Source organism: Hypanus sabinus, chromosome 8, assembly GCF_030144855.1.
Source record: "Hypanus sabinus isolate sHypSab1 chromosome 8, sHypSab1.hap1, whole genome shotgun sequence".
Lineage (NCBI taxonomy): Eukaryota > Metazoa > Chordata > Chondrichthyes > Myliobatiformes > Dasyatidae > Hypanus > Hypanus sabinus.
In genome coordinates this window covers 131,086,094-131,100,294 of record NC_082713.1, presented here as the reverse complement: position 1 = coordinate 131,100,294, position 14,201 = coordinate 131,086,094, and the positions used below count along the sequence as shown (strand labels likewise).

At 41.3% G+C, this 14,201-nt stretch overlaps 1 protein-coding gene across 2 annotated transcripts in view; it reads right to left on the bottom strand.

The window, feature by feature from the left end:
• Positions 1-14,201, bottom strand: part of LOC132398425 (PDZ domain-containing RING finger protein 4-like) — a 470,759-nt gene that overhangs the window by 453,490 nt on the left and 3,068 nt on the right. For both annotated transcript variants that reach the window (XM_059977839.1, XM_059977840.1), the window contains exon 2: positions 8,175-8,261. In XM_059977839.1, coding sequence (XP_059833822.1) covers positions 8,175-8,261 — 87 coding nt within the window. The remainder of the gene's footprint in view (positions 1-8,174; positions 8,262-14,201) is intronic.

Sequence of the window (14,201 nt, the reverse complement as noted above, 5' to 3'; positions counted from 1 at the left end):
TAGAAACCAGCATAGTCGGCACTTTATATAGTGTGCAACCTTACGAGACCCTTAAGTGTTTAATAGCTAAAGAAACTACAATCAAAATACAGTTAATTGGGTGCACAGTGGTATAGCTGGTCAGGCCAGTGCTTTATTGCTCCAGTGACCTATGTTTAATCCTGACTTGTCAGTCTGTACATCTTTCCGTGCAATTGCACAAATTTTCTTCCAAAGCTCCAGTTCCCTCCCACTTTCCAAGGGTGCTCAGTCTGGCAAGTTAATTAAAACGCAGAACACAGGAACAGGTCCTGCGGCCCATGATGTCTGCACTGAACATGATGCCAAATTAAACTGAAGTTCTTGTGAGTGTACACACACAAAGTGCTGGCGGAACGCAGCAGGCCAGGCAGCATCTATAGGGAGAAGCACTGCTGACGTTTTGGGCCGAGACCCTTCGTCAGGACTAACTGAAAGGAAAGATAGTAAGAGATTTGAAAGTAGGAGGGGGAGGGGAAAAGGGAGAGGAAAGGGGAAAAGGAGTGGAAAAGGGATACAGAGCTAGAGAAGGGAAAGGAAGGGAAACTTCTGTTAATGCCCCTCCTCTCCTTCTTACCCCATCCCTGATATATTTAGGTTTTTTTTCTCTCTCTCTGCCCATCACTCTGCCTGTTCTCCATCTCCCACTGGTGCTCCCCTCCCTCTTTCTTTCTCCCTAGGCCTCCCGTCCCATGATCCTTTCCCTTCTCCAGCTCTGTATCCCTTTTGCCAATCACCTTTCCGGCTCTCAGCTTCACCCCACCGCCTCCGGTCTTCTCCTATCATTTTGCATTTTCTCCTCCCCCTCCTACTTTCAAATCTCTTGCCACCTTAACTTTCAGTTAGTCCTAACAAAGGGTCTCGGCCCGAAACGTCGACAGTGCTTCTCCCTATAGATGATGCCTGGCCTGCTGCATTCCACCAGCATTTTGTGTGTGTTGCTTGAATTTCCAGCATCTGCAGATTTCCTCGTGTTTGCTTGTGAGTGTGCAGTACACGATCATATCCCTCCATTATCTGCGTATTCACATGTCTATGTAACAATCTCTTAAACACCACTATCATACCTGCTTCCACCACTACTCCTGACAGCCCATTTCAAGCATCTATCACTATGTGTAAAATAAACTTGCCCCACGCATCTCCTTTCACCTTCCCTCCCTCACCATAAAGATATGCCCTTGAGCATTTGATATTTCTGCAATTGAAAAAAGACTATTACCCTGTCTATGCCTCTCACTATCTTATACACTCTATCAGGTCTGTCCTCACCCTCAATTGAAAACAATTGCGGAAAAAATGCTACAATTCAAGTTTGTCAACTTCACCTTACAGTTAATATTCCCTAATGCAAGGCAACATCCTGATTAACCTTTCCTGCAGCCTCTCCAAAGCCTGCACACCCTTCATATATTGGGGTGATAAATCAGCCATGATCAAATGGTAGAGCAGACTTGATGGGCTGAATGGACTAATTCTGCTCCTGTATCTTATGGTGACTAGAACAGCACACAATACTCCGAATGAGGCTTGAAGAAAATTGTTTACAACTGCTACATGATTAACTGATTCTTAAACTTCATGCCCCAACTGAGCGTTATTTTATGCCTTCTTTCCCTCCCCATCTACGGTACTTGTTCATGTTCCATTCTTCAAAAATGAGATTAGGAAATAGCGCAACATACTAGCAAAAATTTGGAATCTGCTCACATCAAACACACATCGACACTCCATCAATTGTTAATTTTAAATCTGAGCCCAAAAGATTAGACTTAGCCAAAGGCATGAAAGAATGTAGGGAGGGTAGACTGTTTACAGTGACCCATGATTTCAGTGAAAGGCAAATCATACTCCAGGTGCTGAGATGCCTTGGAACTTAGAACTAGATTTTCACATCTATCTGCCCAATAACTGGACCTCAGTTTACGATCTCGTCCAATGTAGTGATCACTCAGTTTCGAAGACAACTGTTAGCCTTCACACGATAAACTCCACAATACGAATGCTAGAGTAGAAAAGGAGCTGAATCCAAAGTTCAAAGTAAAATTGATTATCAGAGGAGATATAGGTCACCACATACAACCCTGAGACTCTTTCTCCTGCAGGCATACTCAACAAAACTATAGAACAGTAACTGTAAACAGGATCAATGAAAGGACAAGAGCACAGAAGACAACAAACTGTTGAAAAACGATAAACAAATAGCAATAAACAGCGAGAGCATGAAATAACAAGATAAAGAGTCATTGAAGTGAGATCACTGGTTGTGGGAACATAACAATTGATGAGTGTAATTATCCTCTTTTGTTCAGGAGCCTGATGGTTGAGGGGTAGTAACTGTTCTTGAACTTGGTGGTGCGAATCCTGAAGCACTTGTACCTTCTACCTGATGACAGCATTGAGAAAAGAGCATGGCCTGGTGGTGAGAATCTTTAATGACAGTTGCTGTTTTCCTGCGACAGTGTTTCATGTAGATCTCCTCAATGGTTGGAAGGGCTTTACCCATTATGTAATGGGTTGAATCCACTACCTTCTGTAAGATTTCTATTAGGCTTAAGTGCAAGATCAACCATTCAAAATAAGATGAGAATCGGAAAGAAAATGACTAACTTTAACATAAATCGAGCACCAGTGCTTAACAAAATAGTCACAGCCCAGGCTGGACCAGCTGCATGCACACCAAAGCAGGACTGAATAGCTATTGTACTTTGAACCAGAAAGTTACTCAGAATCTTCAACTGAACTTAGTGAAAGGTTTTTGCCTGCAATGTCTCGCACACTTCAGAACAGAGTTCCCCAGAGAAATCAACTGTTAAAGGCACTACTGTGGTGTGCCTACTACAAGCAGAACAACTGACTTTATGATTAATGTGAACGCTCATTATTGGAATTCCAATGGGAAGTCTGCTGGCTACAGAAGTTGTCATGAATTAGGAAAAAGTCTCAGACAACTCAGTGCCTTTCACCTCAATTTTAGATACATCCTAGTGGAGAGGAAATAGTTTATGTCACTGATTGTGGTCATACAACCTTAAGTGCAGACAGTCAGTTTCTAACTTTCAAAAGTCACTGATACACAGCAAAACAAAAATCTGCCAGGATTGCAAACAGAGAGTTTCATGGAGTCACAGAACACTACAGCCAGAAACAGGCTTCTGCCCCCTCTAGTCCATGTCAATATATTATTCTGCATTGCCACATTAGACCTTCATCTGGACCATAACCCTCCCATCCATGTACCTGTCCAATTTTCTCTTAAATGTTGATATCAACCCCAAATACACCACTTCTGCTGACAGCACATACCACACTCTCACCACCCTCTTAGTGAAGAAGTTTCTCCTCATTTACCCTTCCACGCTTAACCCATGACCTCTCGTTCTAGCTCACCCAACCTCAGTGACAAAAGCCTGCTTTATACCCCTCATAATTTTGTATACCACTATCAAATTGCCCCTCATTCCCCTTTGCTCTGGGGATAAAGCCCTAACCTATTCCACTGATCCCTATAACTCAGGTTTGAGCAGCTAAGAAGTGGTTGTGCTGATAAAAGCAAATGTACGTGGAACAGGGTAGCATTGGAGGCTTTTAACTAACCCAATTGTAACAGTTAACAATAAAACAGCCAAAAGGAGGAAAACACTAAAAGGGGATGAAAAGGAGAGTTAGGTCAGTGGTGTGAATTTCATACATTGTTCCATGCGGGAAGTAACAAAAGAACATTATATAATAGGACCATTCTGCTTTAATTGTTATGATGATAACCAATATACTTCAAGTTAAATTCAAACCAACATTTCAAGGATTCTTTTCTTGACCGAACCAGAGCAAATCTCAAAATACGCTGGACTGAACAGCTGAAATAAACAAGGCATTTCGGGGATTTCTGGGATGCATTCATGCATTTGAGCAGCTGCACTGGTTCTAGTGCTAACTCGACAGGAGGATCACAATAACTTTATCAACACCAGAACAGGCGCTCCATATCTATTGACTGCTGACTGTCCCCTTGTTCAGATAATTTCTGGGTCCTTTTCGAGTTGAAAGAAAGGGAAACCGTTTCTTCTGGAGGCTCGTAATAGTAACAGTGTGTGAAGCTCAGTGAGAGACACAGATGCTCTCTGTGGAACTAGCACATCTTTGGCTTGAAAACCACATTTGGGTTGTGCAAGAACCAAGGTGACTGGCCAGCTTCAGCACTTTCTGCACCAAGGAGCAGAGGACATCACTGCCATGGGGAACAAATGAGAGGCCACATACAGTCCACACTTCATGGCAATGGATGTAACCAACGGCTTTGAGCTTCTGAGATACTATATTGACATCCAAAGCCAAGCAAACCCGCAACAATGATGACCACAAAGCTCACACAGCAATGAAGTCCATTTTAGCCACTTCCTCCCACACTGGTGTTCAATCTTGGATGACAATTATGGGACGTTATAAGCTCGATCTCTCCAAGTGGAGCTAGGTAATTCTTTGAAAAGGTGGGGGGGGGGGGGAAATTGAGGGCTGTGGGGAACTGGCGCAGAGGAGAAGCTGACACTGGGAGAAGATCCAACTACAATCATATTGAACAACAGGGCGAGCATGTAGGGTTCGGTGACCCTCTCTTGCTCTTACTTTCATGTTTTGTATCCTGTGATGTGATGTGAAATCCATTAAATTAAAATGGACATACGGATGTTATGAGCCTAAATGCATTAAATGACAATAATAGAGGAGACACTGGGAGAAACAGGGATAACAAAACTACCTTTAAGGGTGGTTAGAGAAGCAGAGCGCTTACAACCAAAAGCTGCTCAAAATGGTAAGGCTTGGAGAGGCACAGAAACTCTCGTTCCAAGATGAATTAAGTTTCAGAAACAGGTAGAAACAAGGAAGGGAATTTTAAAGGCAAAATTATTTGTTTTATGTTTGCCCTTTCTTTACAGCCAACTGGAGAATAGTTTTAACAGACAACAGGGCTGAAGAAAAGATGAACAGAAGGCATGTGTAGGTGGGTAGAGATGAAATGGGTAGAGACCAAGCTCTAGCCTCAATGGTAACATTAATCGAACTAAATGGGAATGACCAGCTCAGCAAGCCAGGACACTCAGCAGTGGCTGGACTTCAAGAAGACACAAGAGTGGGAAGAGTGGCCCTGTATATAATGACAAGTAATTACACTTCAAAAAAGTGCAAACAGCTGCCGAACTGCCCAAAATAGCCTGTGCACTTAATACAGTTTAAGTGGCACTTTGTCTCGATGCCCAGTTTGTCCCATGATTAAATCAAGTTCTGAGCATGTAGCAGAATGGATATTCAAGAAGATGCAGTAAGGATTAAATGATTTACTCACACTGGTGTGAGTGGGATGTGGAGTTCAACAGAACTGACACTGACACCACTGCAGCTTATTTTTATGTTAATGACTTGGAATCAGAAGCACAAATCGGGAAGCACCATGCCAACCACTAACCGCCACTAAAGGCATGACAGCAATCACCTCACAGCACCAGTGATCACTGATAGGGATTCAATTCCCACCACTGTCAAAATACAGGTCATTAGCAGACCTGCATAATGGGCTTGGGACCCACAAATTTCAATATGGAAAAGCATGAGTATTCCGTACAAGGAAAAGGAGGTCACGGGCTCTTTGGGATGGATTAAGGATTATAGATTCATTAAAGCTAGTGCTGGAAACTAACAGCCCTATTTTTTAAAAAAAGCAAACCAACCACTGAGGTTCATTTCTGGAGGAAAGGAACAGAAAAATCTGAGAAATCATGTCGACTTAATGCAGAATCTTTATTAGAGTACTCCCTATTGAACTGTGCTCTGTCCTGTCTCCATACAATAGCAAGGAATTAAAGTCAAAGAATGAAATTGCATGTTAATAGGTCATCTGGCCCAAGAAATCCACAGCAGCCACTAAGCACCACTAAAGGCATGATAGCAGCAGTGATCACTGATTGGAATTCAATTCCCGTCACTGCCCTGAAGAAATTTGTACATTCTCTCCATGACCGCATATGTTTCCTCTGGGTGCTCCAGTTTCCTGCCACATTCCAAACTCATTAGATTTACTAAGCTATGGGCATGCTACGTTGGTGTCAGAAGCATGGCGAAACTTACAGGCTGTTCCCAGCACAATCCTGGTCGGTTTGATGATACGCAAACGATGCATCTCACTGTATGTTTTCATTTACACTGGCAAATAAAGCTAAGGTTAATCTTCCAAGATTACATTAATCCTACACTGATCCCATTTGATTTCCCATCTCCACATTCACATCAACCTCCCGCAGGATCTAACAATCATCTACGTAGTAGGAGCAATTTACAGTGGCCAATTAAACTAACAACGCACACACCTTTGGGATGCCGGAGGAAACCAGAGTGCATAGGGGAAAACCCACGTGGTCACAGGGAGAACGTGGTAACACCACACAGAACCAACTGCACTGTTGGTCAGGGATTAAACCCTGATCACAAGAGCTGTGGGGGAACAGTTCTATCACCGTGAACCACCACGTCAGAGAGGTAACAAACAAAACAAAACATAGAATGAGACTTGCACTTAAAGTAACATTTTTTCACTTCTCATTCACAATGCAAGTGAGAACTGCATTATTAAACAATGCTATAACTTTCCATGGTTGCTTCAGTGTTGACATGGATCCAGGTTTAATATCTCATCCAAAGGACACTATTCTTGTTGCTTTGATAACAATGGAGAGCCTTCTACTCTGGGTTTTTATCTTGCACAGCTTATTTGGGTTGTCTAACCACGACCCACCTTGACTCTTCTAACTGGAGCATTGCAATAGAATTGACAGAGACTATGAAGTTTGGAAACTAGGGTACATAACAGCAAATGCTTGTGCGTGGTCCTTGCAGCTTATTTGTCTACCTTCATGTCACTTTCTCTATAACATCAACTGCATCACTATATTCTGCATTCTGTCTTTCCCTTTTGTACCATTTCAACATACTTATGTTTTGATAATATCTGTATGGATATTATGCAAAACAATGTTTTTCACTGTATCTCATTCCATCTCAGTACCTACATGTGCTATGAGTTGCACCATGGTCCCAGAAGAACGATGTTTCATTTAGCATTGTTGAATGACAATAAACTTGGACTTGAATGTGACAACAGTAAAGTAATTACTTATGCAGGTGAAATGCAATCATTTCCACACAGTAAATAGTTCTCCTTCAAGGGCAGAAAAGAAAGCTTTTAGACTTTCTTATTATGAACGACTTTGTGGAGTGAAGTGATTCTGGGCAATTGTAAAGTTTATCATTCACTTTTTGCCAGTTACCTTCCCCAATGACTGAATGTAGTTACAGCAACCACTCTAACAACAAGAAGTAACTCCCTTCAGTGTTATACTCCTACCTCATCCATCTAGGCATCACTGCTAGGATGTCTGGTGTTGCACATGTCCCTTTATAGCACAAACAAATGAAACAAGAGGATACAACTCAGACTGCTGAACATATTGCAGCTCTTTAAGAGAAACTAATCTTAGAGAGACATTAAACCATGACAGTGCTGGATAGAGAACAGACTGAGTGAAAGTTTATGGAAGAATCAAAAGCTGGGAATCATAAACATAATCGAACATAGAATTCAAAACAAACATCTTAACCCAAAGAATTTGTTATCGCGAGAAGTGGCTTAAGCTAACAGTACTGATGCCTTGCAGGAGAAGCTAGATAAGGGAGGAATAAACAAACCAAAAGATAGCTTGATTGGCTTTCGATAGGAGGAGATGTAATTGAAGAATAATCAGTACCATCACCTAACTGGGCTAAATGATCTTTTACTGTCCTGGAAACTGTTGTAATGAAGGCGCCTTTGGCAGGATTGGTACACAAAGTCAAGATAGCCATGCCAAGTATCAGTTAACATATAAATTTCAGGCATATTAACATTTTTGAAGACCTGGTCAGAACACTTGTTGAGCCAAATATGCAACATCTCTGTTAACATCAGGTAGACAAAATACCAGCACTAATAGGAGACATCATCAATGTGTGTTGCCAAAGAGGTGCTCAGAAATAGTCATATGACAAAGAAACTTACACGTCTTAAATTAACAACTTAACCAATTTTGACAAATTACTCTGGAAAAATGCTGAAATCTCTTTGAACTTACCGGACTAGGCCTTCCGCCAATAATGTTAAATCCAAGCGTGTCATTTTCTCTACGTAAAACTACAGTTAATGGTTTGGTTTCTCCACCCTGCGACAATAAAGAGAATGAAACAAATTAGCAACATTCAAAGACCAATGAAACTAAAAATATTTAGTAATACAATGAGGTGCCTTAATCCACCCAACTATGCTCTCCTTAGTATTACCCATAGTATGTCAGTTAGAGTTCTGCCCTCATAACCCTAATCATAAGACCATAAACTAATAAGTAGCAATCCTTAACCCACTAATTGAGTGAGGTCCGAACTTCACAGACTGACATTCTGGTAGAATACTAATCTTGCTACGCTCTCAGAGATAATGTCTTTGGGATGAAATATTAAACCACCAAATCATCTACATTCAAGCACAAATGATCCCTTGATTCTGTTCTAAACAGTGGTGGGGAGGGATGAAAAAGAGTTTGGGGATTCTCCCCAAAATCATGACCAAGTTATATAGTTCAATCAACATCCTTAAAATGCCTGATCCCAACTATGTTATGCACAAATTGACAGTATTCCTAGATTGCAAGTGACCAGTTTTCCTTGCCTATAAACTGCAATGAAACATCAAGCACACGTGCCAAGCACTATATCAAGTTCCTGTTTTCACCTTATTGGTCATTTTGTGTAATGAAGTTATTTTTAACATTAATTCTCAAACAGCCTGTTCTCACTTCGTGCCCACATCCAAAGGCTAAACCTAATATAGTTACAATAGGCATTTTAACAATGAGCTATAACTTTCGGTAATTGCAAACTGAACTTCAGGAACTGAACTCAAACTAATTTCAACCTCATGAGAAATAGCATTCATTTCAGCTAAAAGGTTGAAGCATGAAGGAAACCACGTGCAGATCATTACAAGTTCAGAGATGATGCATCGGGAATAAATGGTTTGGATTACTTATGAAACTGTTAACAGCATGTGTTAAAATTGAAAATGTTCCACAACTACACCCAGTGTTTGCACTCCTTACAGATCAGTAACAGAGCAGAGTATCACTTTGAAGTCTGACCAAAAATGACATAGGGAGTTGCCCTACACTGATTTGATGATATATTTGAATTGCATGAACTTATTTAAATGTTATTATTTCTTTGCTTTTAGTCTCAGCAACATTTATTTTGAATCTGTGAAAGTCAGCTAAGATGAGGAATGGATTAGCAAACTTGGAATGGCTTTTCATAGCCCATCAGCTTCCTTGGAAGGGCTTGCTTGTTCCGACACTCCCATATGACCGAAACTTCTCCAACAATGTAGTGTCTCATTGTTTATCGGGAACCATCTTCATCAAATTGAAGGCACATGACAATTCGGACCACAAAATACAAGCTAATGCAACTTTGACTCTGGTCACAGCCCAGATTCGCATTCACAGATTTCTTTTGTCCGAATTTTTTTTTTGAATGACTTTACTTCTAAGTAATCCTAGAGTTGGACTACTTCAACTTTGTGTTTAATATTATATTAAATACCTTGTTTAAATAATCTGAAAGCTACCGTTAGTGCAAACTGGTCTCCAAACCGACTCGTGTTAGTCCTGGAATAACCGACAATGATATCATCTCTCACTCTCCAAAGCCAATATATCCTTTCAGAGGATATCAAAACTGAGCACAGTATTATAACTGCCTAAAGCTTGAGAGAAAGGTAGCACTCCAAGAGTCTTATCCATCAGTGCTGTCCACACCTTCATACATTTCCCTCAATAATAACTGAACTGTTTTGGATACTGTTGTGATGGGGGGAGGGTGTTCTACCAAGAAGAAGCTATAATGACTGGGTTTCTGGCACTGAGTTTGACTCTGTGCCTCAGAACAGAAGGGGAGAGAAAAGGCACGCAGTGGAAATAGGGCATTCCATAGTGAAAGGAACAGACAGCTGCGGACGTGAAAGAGACACCCGGATGTTATGTTGCCTCCCAGGTGCCAAGGTCAGGAATGTCTGGCGTTCTAAATGCCCACAGCATTCTTAAGGGGGAGGGTGAACAGCTCGAAGCTGTAGTACTTATTGGTATCAATGACATCGGTAGGGAAAAGGATAAGGTCCTCAAGAAATATAGGGAAAGGCAAAAACAGGACCTGAAGGGTAGTAAACTCTGGAATACTGCCTGTATTATGCACCACTGAAGGTAAAAAAAAAAGGATGATTTTGCAGATGAATGGTGGCTGAAGAATTGGTTCAGCAAGCAGGGTTTCAGATTTCTATATCATTGGCATCTCTTCTGGGGAAAGTATGACCTGCATATACCTTCATGGAGTAAAGGGAATTACAGAAGGAGTAAGAGAAAAGTTGGCCAAAGATGATTGGAAGGGGACAGTAGTAAGTATGATAGCAGAAGAGCAATGGCTGGAATTTCTGGTAGCAATTTGGAAGGCACAAGATCGATACATCCCAAAGAAGGAGTATTCTAGTGGCAGGATGACACAACTATGGCTGATAAGGGAAGTCAAAAATAGCATAAAAGCAAAGGAGAGAGCATATAGTAGAGTAAAAATTAGTGGGAAGTTAGACATTGAAAAGCCAACAGAAGAAAACTATAAAGCAATAAGGATAGAAAAGATAAAGTATGAAAGTAGCTAGTCAATAATATTAAAGAGGATATATGGGGAGTAAAGGAGAGGCAAGAGTGGATACTGGACCACTGGAAAATGACCGCAGAGAGGTAACAGTTATGAGCCCATTGTATTACAGGAAAGGCACTAGCATGGATAGAAGATTGGCTGACTGGCAAGAGGCAAAGAGTGGGAATAAAGGAGGTCTTTTCAGCTTGACTGCAGGTGACCAGCTGTGTTGTGTTGGGGTTGATGTTTGGACCGTTTCTTTTCATATTATATGGTAATGATTTGGATGACGGTATCAACGGCATTGTGCTGAAGTCTGCGGGCAATGCGAACATAAGTGGAGGGGTCAATAGTTTTGAGGAAGCAAGGAGTCTGCAGGACTCAGACACATTAGTAGACTGTGCAAACAAGTGGCAGATGGAATATAGTGTAGTTAAGTGTCAGGTCATACACTTTGGTAGAAGGAATAAAGGTGTAGACTAAATGGGGAGAAAATTCAAAAATCAGAGGTGCAAAGATTCTTGTGCAAGATTCACTAATGGTTGAGTCAGTGCAAAGGAAGACAAATGTAATGTTAGCATTCATTTTGAGAAAGTTAAGAGTATAAAAGCAAGGGAGGTAACACTGAGGCTTTATAAGGTACTGGTTACATTGCATGTGGTGGATAGTTAGCAATTTTGGTCCCCTTATCTAAGAAAAGCAGAGCTGACTTCGGAGGGGATACAGAGGAGGTTCACAAGAATGATTCCAGAAATGAAAGGGTTAACATAGGAGAAGAGTTTGATGGCTCTCAGACTGTACTCACTTGAGTTTGGAAAGAATGGGGGGGGGCAGAATCTCATTGAAACCTATCAAGTGTTGAAAGACCTAGATGGAGCAGACGTTGAGAGCATGTTTCTTGTAGTGGGAGAGGCTAAGACCAAAGGGCATAGCCTCTGAATAGAGGGATGTCCATTGAGACCAAAGATGAAGGATTTTTTTTTAAACCAGAGGGTGCTGAATCTGTGGAATTCATTGCCACAGATTGCTGCGGAGGGCAAGCTATTGGATATATCTGAAGCAGAAGTTAATGGGTTCGTGACTAGTCAGAGCATCAAAGATTTTGAGGAGAAGGCAGGAGATTGGGATTGAGTGGGATAATATATCAGCCATAGTGGCCTACTCTGCTCCTATGACTTATGGTTTTATTTCAATGACTGCACAATTTTATTTGTTCTGCATTTCTCACCTTTAGTTTTTTTTCCATTATTATTTTGCATTCAAGAGTCTGATATTATCATCCCTTTGGAAACCTATGGTCCCAAATCCAAATACTTTAATGACCAACAGGTGTATTGACAGAACATCTGAAGGGCCAAATGACTAATGGCAAAATACAGCTAATCCTTTAGCTCCAGCAGGGAAAAAGATCCCTTCAATGCACTGCGTCACCCATAACACAACTCCATAATTCTTTCCATTTGTGTCAGGTTTGGGATCCAGAAAAGAGGGAGGGTGTTTTTAAGATCACCAGTTACACCCATTTGGCTCAATTTACATCAAGCATTCACAGAGGGGCATTTATTATTTTTTTTAAATGAGAATTTACTTTCAGTGATATTGCTCCATGTCAAGTGTAAGTCCATCTCTTAATCGTAAAAACAGGCACAAGTCTAATTGAAGATAGGTTGAATGAGTTAGGGCTTTTCTCTTTGGAGCGAAGGACGATGAAAAGTTGAAAAGTGACTTGATAGAGGTATAGAAGATTATAAGAGGTATTGTTTCAGTGAACAACCAGAAACCTTTTCCCAGCATGGAAATGGCCAATACAAGGGAGCATTATTTTAAGATTTGGGAGGAAAGTACGGGGGGGGGGGGGATGTCAGAGACTATTTTTGTTTTACAGAGTGGTAGGTACATGGAATGGTTGGTGATAGAGCTAGATACTTTAAGGACATTAGAGAGACTCTTACATAGGCACCTGGTTTATGGGAAAATAGAGGTCTATGTAGGATGGAAGGATTATATTGATCTTGGAGTAGTATAACAGATTGGTACAATAGGTTGGTGGTCAAAGGGCTTGTATTATGCGGTAATGTTCACTGTTGAAACTGACTTTTCAAAGTGTAGGCCTATTAACAGACATCATTGGGTCATATTCTAGAGCTATTGTAAGAAATAATAATGCTTGTAAGTACTACTGTTAGACATTTCTAAAATGTTCCTAATCTTCCTGACCAAAGCAAAATATTGTCTTTCTGAGGGGGTACTCAAAGAAAACAGGTAATGAATGGTTCAACCCATCTTGTCAAGGTGTGCTAGTTAAAACAAATACTCCTGGACAACAAACACCCAAAATTGTCACATTTACCCATTTCCCCCCCCCCCCCACAGTGATCACTCCCCCATCCTTTTAAACACCTTCAACTGAGAGCATGTGCAGTAATCCTCCAGGTAGATTGCTACAGCATAGGAAAAGGCCCTTCAACCCATCACGTCGATGTTGACCACTCTTCTTATCTGTAGTAGTCCCATTTGCTCCAAAGGTCTGGCTCCAATCTGCAATTAAATTTGCTGATGACACTACACGGACTGGCCTAATCTCAAATAATAATGAGGCAGCCTACAGAGAAGAAGTCATCACCCTGACACAGTGGTGAAAAGAAAACAACCTCTCCCTGAATGTCGCAGAAACAAAGCAGCTGGTTGTGGATTACAGGAGGAATGGAAACAACTAACCCCTATTGACATCAATGGATCGGGGGGGGGGGGGGGGGGGTTGAGAGGGTGAACAGCTTTAAGTTCTCGGCATAAACATCACTAAGGATTTCACATGGTTTGTACATACTGGCTGTGTGGTGAAAAAGGCACAACAGTGTCTCTTTCACATCAAATGGTTGAAGAAATTTGGTGTGGGCCCTCAAATCCTATGAGCTTTCTACAGGGGCAAAATTGAGAGCATCCTGAGGGGCTGCATCACTGCCTGATATGGGAACTGTACTTCCCACAGTTGCAGGACTCTGCAGAGAGTGGTGCAGACAGTCCAGTGCATCTGTAGATGTGAACTTCCCACTATTCAGGACATTTACAAAGACAGATGTGTAAAAAGGATCACTGGAAACCCAAGTGAGCCCAACCACAAACTGTTCCATCTGCTACCATCCAGGAAACAATACCACAACATAAAAGCCAGGACCAGCAGGCTCCAGGACAACTTCCACCAGGCCATCAGACTGATTAATTCATGTTGACTATCCTGAACACAATATTATAAATTACTATAATTGTACATGTGAACAGAGACAAAGATTTTTACTCATATATATGAAGGATGTAAGTACTAAAGTCGATTCAATTCAAGTGCTCCTTAAACATCCTCTTCCAATCACTTCCTCAAGTAGCCTGCTCTAGATTCCAACCAATCTCCAGGGAAAATACAT